The 15,737-nt window shown below is 47.3% G+C and overlaps 1 protein-coding gene across 1 annotated transcript in view; it reads right to left on the bottom strand.

Annotated features, from left to right (window-relative positions):
- The window catches only part of SLC22A3 (solute carrier family 22 member 3), an 87,133-nt gene extending 71,980 nt beyond the window's left edge, over positions 1 to 15,153 (bottom strand). The window contains exon 1 of the mRNA XM_033097425.1: positions 14,693 to 15,153. Within this exon, the coding sequence (XP_032953316.1) occupies positions 14,693 to 15,100 (408 nt within the window). The 5' untranslated portion in view covers positions 15,101 to 15,153. The remainder of the gene's footprint in view (positions 1 to 14,692) is intronic.
- Positions 15,154 to 15,737: the final 584 nt, after the last annotated feature.

Raw genomic sequence — 15,737 nt, 5'->3', positions numbered from 1 at the left:
TCTGGGTAAGAGATCACCAATAGCGTTATTTCACTAACCATACACAGGGTTTCACAACCTCTCCCTGGTGGGTCTTACTGAGAAGGAATCTGGTGCCTTTTCCTTTGCTGAAAGCCCAATCTTATTTGCACGCTCTAATTTTTGCTAGTTTTGACGTGTTTCTCTACAGTCCCATCATACTTAACAAAGTCATTGTTCAAAATTTACTTTTGAACCACCTGCATGCGTTCGACTCATCAATTTTAAACGTAGTACAGCCATGATGTGAACTCAGCTTTGCATCTACTCTTGCACTGCCTTTGTCAAGAGCCATCTCAGTTAGTTCAGGGAAAAGTGTCAGCAGCAGCAACTGAAAGCTCTCGCTTCCAAGACCTCTCTGCAGGCAGTCCCTGCTTTTCAATGACCAATTTACCATGCAGAGATTTTTAAAAGACGATTGAAACTGTGCAATAAGGTATTGCACAGTTTCTCCGCCTTTTGTTTCAACTCAATATTGTATCATCAACATTTCTACATTATTTTGTAAACATAGTTTGATCATCTCTGTCGTATTGTATCAGATGGGTACCCTGCGTTTATTTAGTCATATCCCCCTTACACATCCAACTTTTCATCACTGTACATCTCCTGAGTCATTGTTTCTAGTAGTGGGGCAGGCACTCAGGGTGACCCGCTGTCCCAGGTTGCCCGGGACTCGCCCAGGCTTAGCACTGATAGTCCAAAGTCACAGGAAACCCCTCAATGCCAGGCAAACTGGGACAGCTGGTCACCCTACAAGAGCCCAGGTGCAAGCCCTAGAAGAACGGGGGCTGGCGGTGAGAACCTAGCATCATAAGGTGAAAGTCCACAGATATAGCAGGACACTAAGGCAGTCCTGTGCGAGGGGGCGGGGCCACAGGGAGGCTGACTGCATGTGGATGGAAGATGGTGGCAGGAAATCCACAATGTGCAGGGTTTTGGAAACAGGGAGGACAAAATCCAGTGAGCGTGACCCTACTAAGATTTCGGGACAGAGACCATGCGAGCCCTAATAATTCTGTTGGTCCCTGTATGGGACTCTCTGCCCCCTCCCATCTTCTAGTCCTCACCTGCCTCCTGACGTGGTCCTGTGAGCGATCTGAGGCCTGATGCAGCACCCCCACCCAGCTCCTGGCCCCTGCCCACGCCTTGTGCTTCTGTCCCCCCACCTTCCCAGGGGGAAGTCGCACGGTGGCATGAAGATGCTTGAAGTGAGGCTCTCTCGCCTACCTCACACACCTTGCCCCCACTTCTGTTCCCTGGCTGTGCCGAGAAGAATAGCACATACACCCTTGTCGGAGGCTCTGCTTTCTGCAGAGCTCAGGTGAAGATTTTGAACAACACCTGCTCCCCTTGTCTTCCTAACCAGAAACATCAAGTGATCTTTAAAGACAAAAGCGATGCCTGCAGCTCTGTATGAGAATACATAAAAGCATCATACAAACTGTGGATTAACTAAAAGGCAGTATTGAGAATGCCCTGCTAGGCTTGATGATGGAATTATTGCATGTTATTTTGGACTTTTCAGATGGAAACTGAGAGCACTTCCATGTGACATGTTCAGGAAAGGCCTTCCATCTATGCCTGAGTGATCTGCGCCTGAGGACACAGCATCCCCAGGTGACCCCAGAGATCGTTTGTCTGCTGTCCTTCAGGAGCGCTGTCTGATCCCCACAGCTCCGGGTATCAGCTCCGGGGTAAACAGCTCCGGGGAAGCCTCAGGTCAGCTGTCAGAAGGGGATGAAGCCACCTGCAGTATCACTACACTGAAGATATATTTAGTCTGTAAGGTGCAAATCTGTGCATAGTCTTATTCTAAAGGGCGTTTCATTGTATCCTGAAATTTGACAGAAGGAAGATGAATGAGCACCAGGAGAAAATCCCCAGCACCTTTCCCAAGAACATATCATGTAAACAATCACACCACCGTGGGGCTGACGTGTCAACTCTGAGTTTTAAAACATTTTTAGTGTAGTTGATTGTTTTGATTAAAATATAGAATTTTTGGTCTGGAAGGGATCCTGGGGATCCTGTGTCTTTTCAAATGTTATTTTAGAAGCAGAAATCTGGCTCCCCTCTTAAAAAACAAAACAGAATCTTAACACCAAAGTAAAACTGATAAAAGTAGAATTACTCTGCTGAAGGGGGCAGACATGCAATGCCTAGGCTCGCGAAATTACAGTCCGAAATCCACTTACCTCGATCTTATCTATATTTCTAGGTTATAGGCCAACCCATTCAATAGACTAGGGCTGGGGTGATTTCTAAGCCATCTTACAAGACCCATAAGTGTCTTCGGCAGAAAAATCCATTTCCTTCTTTTCACCCTTTTGTCTCTTTTGAACCTCAAGAGCAGAAGGCTAATTAAAATCTTGACTATACTAGGTCCCTAACTTGTTTTTTTTACTTATTCTAGTTTATCCTCATTGCTATTCCCATCCCATCCCCACAAAGGAAATATCCTCATGTGTGAAAGTGTATCTTTTTGTTTGTATTCTTGCAGAAACCACATTGTGTTCTGTGCACATATTTTGATTTTATGTAAATGGTATTAGTCCTACACATCACTGGAGGGGTTTGAGAATTTCCTTTGGGATTTAAGCATGAGAGTGGAATTGCTGGGTCACAGGATAGGTATGTGTATGTGGACACCTCATTTGCATCAGTCTTCCAGATTGTTCTCGAGAAGAGCTCCACATGCCCTCCAGTGGTGGACCTGCATCCTTCCCACACTTGCCACCACTGGGCTTCTTAGCTTCTCACCAGGCTCACGAATGTAAAGTGCTGTCTTGGGTGCATTTGCACGTCTATGATTATGAAAGAATGTGGGCTGCTTCCTATGCTTTAATGGCCTCGTGGGTTTCCTTTCATGAAAACTGTCTCTATCCTTTGTCAATTCTCCTACAAAACATACTATCTGTTTCTTGCGGCTTTACTGAAGTCCCTTTCATATTCTAGAGAGATCAGTTATTCTCCCATTGATTCAAACACCAGAAATACCTTTTCCAACTCTCCCATCCTGCAGCTCTGGACTCGGGGCAGGGTACTTAACCTCTGTGCACCTTACTTTCCTCCTCCACAAGATGGGGATAACAGAACATGCCTCACAGGGGTGTGTCAGGATGAAATGAGTTGAATATTTACTATGCTTTAATGTTTTCCAGTAATTAAAGAAGAAAATAAGTTTCTAAGCAGGAAATGTGTATTCATAATTGGAAGGAATGGCTTTTTGTCCTTACTGGGTATTAAGTTACTTTTCATGGATTAAATTTTAGTGACTATTCAATGTCAAGAGAACTGGATGGCTTAATATAAAAAGTAATTTAGCCCATATTTACCTCAACCCCAACCCGAATTTCAGTATTCATGATTACTGCCCCACCTTCACTGACATGTGTTCATTTCACAGATGGGTGGGGGAGGTCTTTCGGTCTTCTCTGAGGCCAGAGTCTCAGGACAGGACAAGCAAACTGTGATATGATATGGCCATTGCAAATTGCCCCAAAATCTGAGGCAAATTTGTCTTATTGGCCCAAGTAGAATTAGGCATTAACCACCCTGGTGCCTTTCTAAGCACAGAGCCTTTGGGGACCTTTGGCTGTCCAGATTTATGGAAGGATTTCTGGTGCTTGTGGGAGGAGGTAAAAAAGCGATGGAGAGAGCATGTTAGAATGATATTTTAGTTCTTTTCAAAATCCCTCACTCAAAAAGGGGCTGGGGAGAAGAGAGTGGACAGAGTTGTGTGCATGCCTTGGAGTGACCATGGACAGAGTCCCCTCCCAGACCTATATGGGCCCTGTGAGGTGACAGCTGGCAGATGAGTGCCAGGCCGCCACCCCAACTGGCCGCAGAAGAAGCACATTCACCTCTCCTCTTTTATTCACCAACAACTCTCCTTGGCTGGAACCCGCTCCTTGGAGCCACAGGACACACCGTTTCCAACAATATCCTTCCACGCAAATCCTCACTAGAACACTGTTAATAAAAAACTAAAAGCACACCTGTAGATAAACCCAGTGAATTCTGCCAATAAATGGGCACTGACTAACTAGAAGAGAAGAGGCAGTGGGTCTCTTAACATTCTTTGAGGAGAGACCAAGGGTGTCCGAGTCATTGTTCTTGCCTTGAAGTAGCTTGTGACACAGTGGAGACGGTGGAGTAAATCTAAACATGGACCAATCAGGACATAGAGTCAGAGCAGCAGGGAAGCGGTTAAGCTTTGGTAAAACCTTCTCTATCAAATCTTGATCCTGTCACTTAGTATCCCGGTGTGATTTTGAGCAACTTGCATAACTGCTCTTTCTTTGCTTCAGTGTTTTGTTTTGTTTCGTTTTTCATGTAAAGTGGGCAATAATATTTACATATCACAGCATTGCGAAAGGATTCAGTGAGATATTATGCAATGTCCAGAGTAAGTGCTCAATAAATGCAAGCTATTGTGATGAAGATGATGATGAAGAACTACAAGAAGTCCAGAGGGTAAGCTGCAGCCAGGACCTCCATTACAAGCCAGGCTCCCTACGGGATGCAGGAGGCAACTGGAGGGCTCCATGCAGGAAGGGACACGATCAGAGTGATTGAGGAAGGTTAAGAGACAGTGTTTATTTGGCAAGCATTGTGGCTGGCCCTGCAGGGAGACCAGGAAGGAGGATGCACCACAAACCAGAGTAACACACAGTCTTGAACTCCAAGAGCTTCTAATCTGCTAGGACAGTGGCACCACCACTTATCCCCCATGGTGCTTCCCACTCCCAAACGACCATAACGCTAATCAGGAAAGCTGACGTTTCTCTCTTTCATGTAAAGTGTTGAGTAAAAGCATCTCTAGATGCTGCCAGGTTCCTGCCCACACCCTGCAGCATCGCAGCTGTCTAGCCAGCCCTGAGATTTCCCTGGTTCCAGGAGCATCTCTCTGCTCTGTCTGCAGTCCCAACACCGTGTGGGATCTGAGCCAGTCTGGGTCCAGCAACCCCAGACAAGACCAGGCTGAAGACTTGGGGGCCACATTTAGTGACAAGAAGCAAGAAGGAGGGAATCTGCGTTTGCCAAGGGCCTTCCCTAAGCATCTGGTCTTGGGGAGCCCTCCGAGACACCTGGACAGGGGAAGGGGAGTGTGAATTCTGGGTCATGAATGAAGAAATGGAGGCTGGGAAGTCTTGGCAAAGCTTGTAGCTCTGACTTTCTAACCCCGGGCCCTTCCTTAGTGTTAGTACTAAGCCCCAGCTATCCCAGCTTTGGAGAATGGATCCTGCCATGTGCCTGAGTGCTGGAATCCTGAGCTCTGCCTAACAAGTGCTTCCATCCACCCCTACTTCCCATACCCTAGCTGCTGCCGCCTCTGAGTCAATTTCCTCAACATCTATAATTAGCAGCTACAATCATCAGTCGCTTAGCCCTTATGATGGACCAGACAACCTGGGAAGTGCTCTGCATGCGTTAGATTCATGAGCCTCCATCAAGTCCACACAACCGCATTAGTCCCACTTTACAAGAACCCAACCTCAGAGAAATCTCCAACTAAGCCATTTGCCCATTTTTGCACAATAAAACCATGTTCTTAGGGATTTGTTTGCCTTAGAGGTAGGCCACCTAAAACCCGTCCAGATCTAAAAATTTGATCATCTCTTCACAGAATTCTGCAACCATGCATGATCATATCTACAGAGCAGATAAATATAAAAGCACTGTTATTTGGTTTTGCAATGTACTTGACTTAGTTTAGTTTAAAATCGAAATTCATCTGTATTTGCCTTATTTACACTCATCCTGGACAGGGGACCGTAGCAACCCTAAGAGACACCGGGTGGCTGGTAGGAGGCCTCAGATAAACGTGCCACATCATTACCACGTTGCTGAGACACAGATCAAGAACCTCTGTGGGAAAGTTTCTTGGAACAAGTTTCTTTGTACCACAGAGACTCTGAGATTTCTTGATTTTTTTAAAGTTGACGCCAAATTAATCTTAATCAGTTTCAATTTACCTTTCTCCTCTACCCTTGGCATTAAGTATTTTCAAGGATCAATGTGACTTCCCTATACGTGTTTGTTTTGAAAGACTCATTTGAGAACAATGAAAGGGAACCCATTTCCCATAGATGTCAGCAGAACATTGCTTTAAAAAAGAAATCATCCATATTACACGTACACACTGTTTTCTCCACCATCCCTTAATCCCCATAAATGTGCTACAATCTTTAGAATAGGAGATTTTGGCGCCTCATTCCTTGTGTTTATGTCTCAGAGGCATCGGCTTACGGCGCCCCGTCCCCCAAGGGGCTGAAGACACACATGCTGTCTTTCGTCTTGTGCTGTCGCCCACGCTACGCGTCCTGTTGGCAGAAACCCCATGAAATCAGAGCCACCCCGTGCGTCCGTGGGACATAAGCAACATGAGACACTGTCCAGCAGAGAGGATGAGGAGAGCATGTACGAAGGATCTGTCCCCTTGGGAGCCTTCATCACACACCTCGGAGCGGCCTGAGCTGGTTTATGTCATCGCTGTCCCCATAATGGATGTTCTGTCTTCTCTCAGGAGGGGAGCAATACCTTTAGCCTCCTTAGCTCCTGAGATGTGGGCTCGAAATCCAGAAACTCCACAACACGAACAGCAAAGACTTTCAAAGCCATCGGATCTCATTAAGACCAAACTGTCACATGGGTCCCCTGGTCCTAAGCGCCAGTGCTAATGCTGTGTCTCACTTCCTTTCCTCTGGCCGGCAGGCCCTGCCCAGGCACTCACTCCATTTAACTCTTACACAGGCCTTACTCGGGTCTGTCACGCTGGACACCACGGCTTCTCACAGAAAACCACCATTTTACACAATCTGCCTCCATGTGGCACAAACAATAGACTTCCATGCCATATAAAATAAAATTGTGTTCCATCCATGATATCCTAATTTAAGTCTTATATGTGAAATTCCTATGTCTGCATTATGAAGCCTTGACAAAATAAATAATTACTTCTCAACACACAACTGCTAAAACAGCTGACACGAACCCAAGAAGAAAAGTTCTCCAGTCATTTGGGTGCAGAGGGGAAGGTCACCGGTGTGCTGTTTTCTGTACAGGAACAGTAAACACCCATGATAACGGGGGCATCTAACTTCTCACGTTATGTGAAACCTCCCAATTTGTCTCTGAACTATTTATTTAAGAAACGAGAAAATACAGTCTCCCACATTTATTTTTAGGTTTTATCAGACATAAATACAACACAAGTTAACAAGAAAACCCATAAAAGACATTATAGACCCCCTAAACAGACACTACCTTGTCAGAATTACTTTCAAATACTTCAATGTTTTGACGTTTCCGTTAAATGTTTGGTGTGAGTTAATAATCAGATAATTGAGGCCAGAGGGCATGTGTAGGGACAGACTTGTGAAGCTGTGCTTCGTTTTTTCATATAATTTCTCTCAACTTTCTGGTCCCTGTGATCCCTGTTCAAATGGAGAACCAGAGACTCACCTGTTACCTGGTCATGTCCCCTGCTCCTGCCCTATCACAATCCTCCAAGGAGCTCACCTGCCTCACGAGACTGGCTTTGATAGCAGAATAATCCCCTCTGTGTCTGAAGTTCAGGCTTGCACCTGAACTTCAGGTGGCTTCCATTGTGCGGATGGCCAATGGCACGGCCCCTCCTCAGTCCCCATGAGGCCCAAGGGTCCAGGAAAATGTTAAGGAAGTCAGCATGGGCACCTGCTCCAGAGCTCCAGGGACACTCCTCTGTCCATTCTGCTCACCTCCCGCTGACATCATTCAAGCACAGCATGCCCACCAGGAAGAAAGCTGTCCTGCAGAAGACCCTGTCCTGATTTCTGGAAACTAACACCTCCAGATTTTAAGTTAGGGACCTCAAAACAAACTGCTGGAGAAGTGATAGAGGTTGAGGAACCTTGGAAACCAACTGACTGCGCTACTCAGATCCCGAAACAGAGGTCCATGGATGTCGACCGTGGTCCCCGATCACTCACAGGGACAGGGTTCCTGGGTCCGGGGTCAGCAGCCTTTCCACCATGTCGTCTGCTTCCCTAATTAATCAGAGAGTCAGATCCACGCTTTTAGGAAAAACCCAACAATAATCGCCAACCTCATTCCCTGACTTTCATTTTTAATTTCCCCGAACACAGTGTTTAAAGTTCAACGGCTGAATCAGTCTTACACTTTGAGGGCTGTGCTGCGTGGGGCCCTCACTGTCCCCACAACTTAGATGCAGGAATTTTTTTTTTATCGCATTTACATCCTCATCTTCTTATAAGGCCCTACACCACCGCATCCCTCACTGTTTTTCTCTATTATTATGCAAGTACCAGCCCCAACGTTACCTTGTTTTATTACAAGCACAGAAAAGTTAGAGCACGGCTCTCCATTAAAAGCCGTGTTCCTAATCTGTCTTACAGATGAAAGGGGCTTCACCCTCATTTGCCATCTCGCCAGTCATTTGTTATTCCAACACGTCACACCGAAAACCGAAGGAACTTTGCCTTCTCCCCTGACAGAGTGGAAATAAACTTCCTTTCTTGGTTATGCTTTAAGAAAGAAAACAAAAGAGAAAGAAGGTGAGAAAGGTGTCCCTTGTTTTGGAAGGTGGGCAGTGTGTACTCCCCCTGCATTGTCCTGGGGGGCGGACACCGACCCCCGGCCCTGCGCCTGTGCCCAGCTGCTTCTGGACTGCTTCTCGGATGACAACCCAGCTGTGCAGAAAAGCACTGGGGCCGCTGAGGAAGGCCTTTTCTGCGCAATGGACGTCAGCACATACAAACGATGGCCCCAAAGAGCGAGCGGGTCTGTTCCTTCCTGTTCCTCTCATGTTCCAGGTCGCAGCCCCCAAATTAGGATTCTGAGATGACAGAACGTGGGCGTGCTGCTGACTCCTGGGGGGCAGTTTCTGCAGGACCATGGCCCCAATGATTTGTCGGTCCTTGTGGGTGTCAGGAGGAGGTGGACGCAAGGCCTTGGCAGTCAAGTGACTGAGAAGCAGCACTGCGTCACGGCATCGATAAAACTGCAAAACACTGCTGAGAACAATTGAAGAGAAATTGTAGCAACAGAGTGGGTTCAGATTATATCAACTGTACCATGTTCAATATGTCAAAATTGTTTAAATGTCTATTTTCTCAAAATTAATGTATAGAATTGGAATATAGAATTAATGTATAGAATTAATGTATAGAAGGAGGAAGAGAAGGAGAAGAAGAAGAAGAACAACAACAACAACAACAACGAGAACTGTTCTTTGCACCATTCTAAACTGCCTCGTGCCAGAGTCTTTAGCCCAGACAACACACAGTACAGACATCCATGCCATACCTGTTGGAATCCCCATTTAGTTGGGTCCTGCCTTTGTCCAAAGCTCACTCTAAGGTTTGCAAAGATGCCCAGGGAGTGTGGTTCAGCTGTGGGTACTCCACCCTTATCAAAGAGAGGGTATTACTGTCAGTGACCCATCTCTGAAGAGCCCCAAGTTTTCTGCAAATAAATGCAGCATTTCAGATAAAATCTGGGACTCTTGCCTTGAGGTGAAGGGGTGATGCTTCCATCCCCAGGTCTGCAGAGTGTGTTGGGGGAACTGGCACTTGCTTCAACCACACATAAGGCTTTTCCACCAATGATACTCTCTTCATGCTCCTCATAAAGAAACATCCAGCTTGTCTCCATGTGTGGCCCACGGACCACCTGTGTGCACCTTACATGCTTGTGAAACATGAAGGTTCCCCAATCTTTTGATCCCAAATCTCTGTGGGTGAGTCACAGGAATGGACAGCAACCACTGCTTCGGAGGGTACTTAATAAATGGCTACAGGTAAAATGATGAAGAGGACCGGAGAATGTGAGGACAGAACGTCCTTTCCCTCATATACTTCTCTTGGACTCCTCCTTGCCCTCTGAGGCTGAAGTCAAGGTCAGTGCTAAGAAAGTTGGAGTAGCTACCATGTTTTCCTGAAGATAAGACTTAGCCGGACAATCAGCTCTAATGCATCTTTTGGAGCAAAAATGAATATAAGACCGGGTCTCATAATGTATTACATTAAATAAGACCCAATCTTATATTACAGTAAAATAAGACCTAAAATAGGGCCTTCTATTAATTTTTGCTCCAAAAGACGCATTAGAGCTGATGGGACAGCAAGGTCTTATTTTTGGGGAAATACGGTATATTAATATAAGACAAAATAGACACTAAGACAATGCACATCTTGAATTCAAATAGGGTCCCTACACTAATAAAAGGTTCGATTCACTATGTACATTTAAAAATTCTAAATTTGTATGTACATGTACCCAATAAAATTGCCTCATGTATATAACTTTTAAAATCTGCTGGAACTGTAGGAACAAACTGACAAACCCTCCAACGTAATAACAAATTTCAATACTCTTTAGTTATTCTTGATAGACCAAGCAGGTGGAAAGTTGATTAAAATCTACAATATTTTGACAGCACAATTGACAAGCTTCAGATATTGGACATCTATAAAACCCGGTACTCAATAAAGACTGCACATTCATCTCAAGCATGTATGGAATGGTTATAAAAACTGACTTCTTAGAAGGCCAAAATGAAAGTTTCTATAAAAGTCAAAGAATCGGTATCATACAGACCACATTCTCTGACCACACCAAAGTTAAATTAGAAGTCAACAATTAAAAGATAAAAACATCGACATACAAATTTTAATACAAGCCTCTAAATAAATCATGGGTCAAAGAAGAAATGATAATAGAAATTTAAAATACTGAGAGAACAGAATAATAATTAAAATTGGCATTTCAAAACTTGTGTGCAGTCAGAAAAGTATATAGAACTAAATCTATAGCTTTGAATATCGAGACTAGAAAAGAAAGAAAGTTGGAGATAATTGAGCCAAGCATCCAACTGAAGTTGGAAAAAGCTTACCAAAAGTAAACCAAAAAATGTAGAATAACAAAGAGGAGAAATTAATGAGGTAGAAAGTGAATAATGCCACAGTTAGTTCATTGAAGTAATGACAAAACAGATGTTCTCCTAGTGAAGTTGATTCAGCAAAAAACAGGAAAGGAACAAATAATGTTAGAAATAAAAACAATACGCAAGTAAGATCTTTCTAAAGGGCTCAGAGCAAATCAGAGATGCAGCCCTGGCTACAGCTTGGGCTGACGATGAACTCCTCTCTCCAGGACCCACAACAGTGCAATTCCACGTTTAACAAATAGTAAGGACAGGATGCTGCTGGCACTGATGTGTGTGGGTTGGCCCACCGGGTTGGCCTTTTGTCATGGGCCAGATGTATGAGAAGCAAAGCAGAGACGGATGACGCACGGGGACAGCCCCAGAGAGGAAAGCAGCCACTGCTCTCTTCTATGGAGCAGCTACTTCCTTCGATGGACTTTCCTTTTATTCTGGGAGAAAAATTGACTGTAAAGGAAAAGCAAGGACAAGTGGCTCTACTTCTAAACATGCCCTGAAGCTTGGTTCCTAGTGAGAAAGTAGAGAAAAGCTCTTCTCCCTCCATCTCCCCAACCCCCACCCCATTCATGGCACACAAGTAAACATTCAAAAATCCTAACATCAATTGCAAAGACTCACTCCCTGGGCAATGACTCAGAATAGTTGGGTGCTGGAAGCGCAGACTTCATTGCATCACTTCAGGCTTTATCCAGCCCAGCGTCTGACAACCAGATAAGGCTGAGACGCAGGTGTTAGAAAAGTCTGCACTGAGGAAGTTAAATGTAGGTGGAAAATCCATAGCCCCGCTGCCTTGAGCAGGAGAAACAAATAGGGAAGCCAGACTGAAACGAACGGCCAGGCACTTGGCATTGACTTCTGACTTAATGGCTTGGCACTGTTTTGCTTTGTCAGATGAAAAGAGGGTGGATGAGGTTTAAGTGTCCATTTTGCAACATTTGCATCAAGAATACAGAGTATCATTCCCATGAAATGAAGGCACAGCTTCCCTATCTGCCAAGCTGGCCAATTGTATTCCTGACACATGAAATGAAACAAAATGGCACATTGGCCACAGGGCCACAATAGTAACAAAGTAAGTAAAAACACTCAAGGAGATTTCCCTCAGGTTCTGAAGTGTGAGTGATCTGGGTATCATGTTGCCTGCCCTTGTCCCAGGGCTTAGAGCCCTGCATGGAAAAGACGGTTGTATTTACAATCAAAACCCCTGCATCTGAACCCAACTCGGCTACATATAGGTCTGGACTCTGGCAGGTCCTTTCACATCTCCTGCCTCAGGAACCTCTTCTATAAATCCAGGACAAAAATATCTCCCCCACCATGGCACAAGGGTTAAATAGAATAGTCTTATGGAGGCATTCTGGAATCTGGTCTGCCCTCCCACTTTACAAACTTTCCCAATTCACCCCTTTCCCATGCTTAATATGTGAGACTTCAAGTCTATAAAAACACATTGGGTACATGGTGTTAGCCAGAGACAGAACTAAGTCCCTTTCATCGTTCTGACAGAATATAAAAGAACAAAAATGAATTGGATCATATTCTAAACCAAAGACAGCAAAATATTAGCCACGCAGAACTGAGGCAGAATGAGCTGTTTTGGACAGCTGAACTTCCTGAATAGATAGGGGGCTCCTCTTAAGAATCAAAACATTCAAAACAAACAAACCAGAAGAAGCAAACAACTTGGGAATTAAAAAGATTCTCCAAGATACTTCAAAACCTGGTCGGTAGCCTTTAGAACATATTCTGAATATCGTTTTACTTTTCCTTGAAGACTTTCATCATTGTTCTGAGCACACTAAACAGCCATGACACTGGTGGCATTTGTAAGACTGACTGTAAAGGGTTTAATCTAACTCCTAAATTTATAGATGAGAAAGCTAAGCCCAGAGAGGTGATTTATGCAAGCCATGCAGCTCCCTGGAGACAGTGCTTGGACCCCGGTCTCCTGACCTTCCACCTCCTGTGCTGCCCTTTAGGAGCCACTGACCTTCAAACTACCACTTGTCCCTCCTTGAAATAACCCTGGAACCTCAGAATGTTTCTAAAGTATCTGTCTAGGCACTAACTTACAGATTTTTTTATGTCTCCCTTCTCTGATGTCCATCGATCATGTTTGCTCATGGAAACCCCACTCGAGTGTGTGTGCATTTTGCTTTTAAGGCCCATTTTATTCTTCGTTTGAGGTTTAAATGTCTTCAAAAATCAGGTGTCTACTCTCCAAATGGTGTCTCGTGGTTTGCAATAAGCAGCTGTGCTGAATGGAATAGAAGCAGCCTCCTAACCATTCAACTCAAAGAAGTACCAGCGATAACGCCCGCTCCTACCCAAATCCACACCCTATCCATTTCAACGGTGAAATCCCTACCGACAAGACCGCCGCAGTGTAGAAAGCAGCCCCCAGTGTTACCCACAGCTATAGTAGGATTTAAAGCATGCCAAATACATAAACACATGCTAAGCCTGACCGGGCTGCCATGGCGTCTCATCTCTAGAGCATTTAGCATAGGACCTTCCAGACTGTGCTAACACCCCACACACAGCGTCATAGAACATGTACAGCCTCAAAGGTCTACAATCCCAAGCCCAGGGAGATGAGGGCACCAGACCGAAGAACACCATTAGCAGTGGTAGACGAGGCACTGCTAATCGAATCTACGGTTATCCGCATCATTCAAGCAGATGTTTTAAAAATGTTTATGGCAACAAATAAAATAGAACTAAGACAATTTTTTTTCTTTTCCAATTTGCCTGAGCACATTCAATCATTTTTTAAAAATTAAATTGATCGATGGTTACAAAGTTCAATAAAACTGCTCATCATTGTCACCCAGGCTTAATGAAGCCTGTCCCTATGGTTGGAAAGATGAACATGCAAACTGCCAGACAGCCCAGGGCAGAAACAGCCCTGCCACCAAGCGTGAGGGGCCACCTAATCCCCATGCCCTGCCTGCTCAAGCATAGCCCAGGAAATGTGGGGACTGCCCCACCGGGCCCCAACAGCCGCCACCGGTAAATGGAAGTGGCTGCTGCATTCCTGTAATTGATTGGGAGGGGGAGAAGAGGAAAGGGGGTGATTTAACACTCTTATTCAAAACCACGCTTTCCCAACCTCTCTCAGATGTTGCTCTTTGCCCCAAAGCAGTTTTACCAAAATCATTTCCCGGGACAGCCTCGACCTTTGTTCCCTTGCATTTCAGATAATCATTTTGGCAACTGGAGAGAGTTGCGCTGCCTTCAAACGCTGGTTCTCCTTTCCTTTGCTCCCTGGAGACCACGAGCCAATCCGGACCTGCTCGACGTCTCTCCCCCCAGAGACTGCAGATCTCTGCCTCGAGGGGACCCCTATTTAACAATTAGTGCGCAAACCCTTCTCAGAGATAACGGACATCGCGCCGGATGCTTCGATCCCTGAGAAGGTGTGTGCGAAGCATCTTAGGACTTGACTTCTCCGACAGTTTTCGTTCACACACGAAACGCAAGCCTCTCTCGGTTAACTCACTAGCAGAGGAAAATAAACGGAAGGCATTTCCCCAGCATTTGCGACGCAGCACTTGCAAGTGTGGGGTGAACCTGGTAGGGCCACAAAGGTAACCAACAGGTCCCAGCCTGTGCGCACCGCCCCTGGTGACTCGCTTGTCCCCTTGCCCGCGTCTGAGGGGCGAGCAGAGCGCCAGCCTCTCCTCCCCGCGGCTCGCAGCCCAGCGCGGCCGGCGCCCTTACCTCGCTGACGATGGTGGAGTGGGCTTGGGCGTAGCGCCAGGAGCCCCGGCACGGCACGAGCGGCGCCGAGCGGTTGGGGAAGGCGGCGAGGGGGTCAGAGCAGCTGAGCGCCGCGGCGGTGGCCGTGTCGTTGGCCGCCTCCAGGAGGAAGCGCTGGCAGGGGCCGTGGCCGCTGCGCTCGGGCGCCGTGCGGTTCCACTCCTCCTCGGGGCTCCAGCCGCAGCGCTCCGCCAGCGCCGCGGCGCTCGGCCCGCGGCACCAGTAGTGGTCGGGCCGGCTGCCCAGGAAGACCACGGCGACGAAGAGGAAGGCGAAGGTGACGCCCGTGAGGCACAGCAGCAGGAACACGCGCCGCTGGAAGCGCCCGAACTCGCCGGCCCTCTGCAGCGCCTCGTCGAAGGAAGGCATGGTGCCTGCCCGCCCGCCAGCAGCCCGGCCTCGGAGTGACCCAGGGCCCCGCCGGCCGCCGGCTTTACCCTGCCGCCTCCCCCGCGCTCCCGCCTCACGCCCCTGGGCACCGCGCCAGCGGCCGCCGTGCCTCTGGCCCCCGAGGCCCTCGCGCCCACAGCCCCCGCCTCCCGTTCGGGGCCACCCGCAGCAGCCTGGCCCACGCTCCCCCGGGACACCACCGCGGGGTCGAAGTGGGAGCACGGAGGGGCCAGGGCAGCGCGGCCTGGCTTAGTGCCACCGCGCGCCGGGACCCAGTCCGGGACTGCGAGTGACGGGCACAGCCTCCGGCCTGGCGCGGAGCTCCATTCGGTCCCTGCCAGCAGCCTGCTCTGCAGTCGACCCGGGTAGGGCTCCAGGAAAAGCAAGTTCCAGGGTCACCCAACTACTCCCGGGCTCGTCGGACCTGGTCTCTTGGCGGTCCCAAGTGCAGCCCCGGGAACTGAAGACGTGTGCCCCTGGACCCGCGCCTGTGCCCCAGAGACGCCCCTCCAGTCCTCATCCCCTCAAGGGGCAGAGGCCACCCGAGCACCCCCGGTCCGGCAGCCTGTTCCTAGGACAGTGGACCAATCGCACAGCTAGACCACGCGGGGTTTGA

This window comes from Rhinolophus ferrumequinum, chromosome 3, assembly GCF_004115265.2.
Source record: "Rhinolophus ferrumequinum isolate MPI-CBG mRhiFer1 chromosome 3, mRhiFer1_v1.p, whole genome shotgun sequence".
Classification (NCBI taxonomy): domain Eukaryota; kingdom Metazoa; phylum Chordata; class Mammalia; order Chiroptera; family Rhinolophidae; genus Rhinolophus; species Rhinolophus ferrumequinum.
The sequence above is the reverse complement of the archived record's forward strand: the minus strand, read 5'-3'. Positions and strand labels throughout refer to the sequence as shown.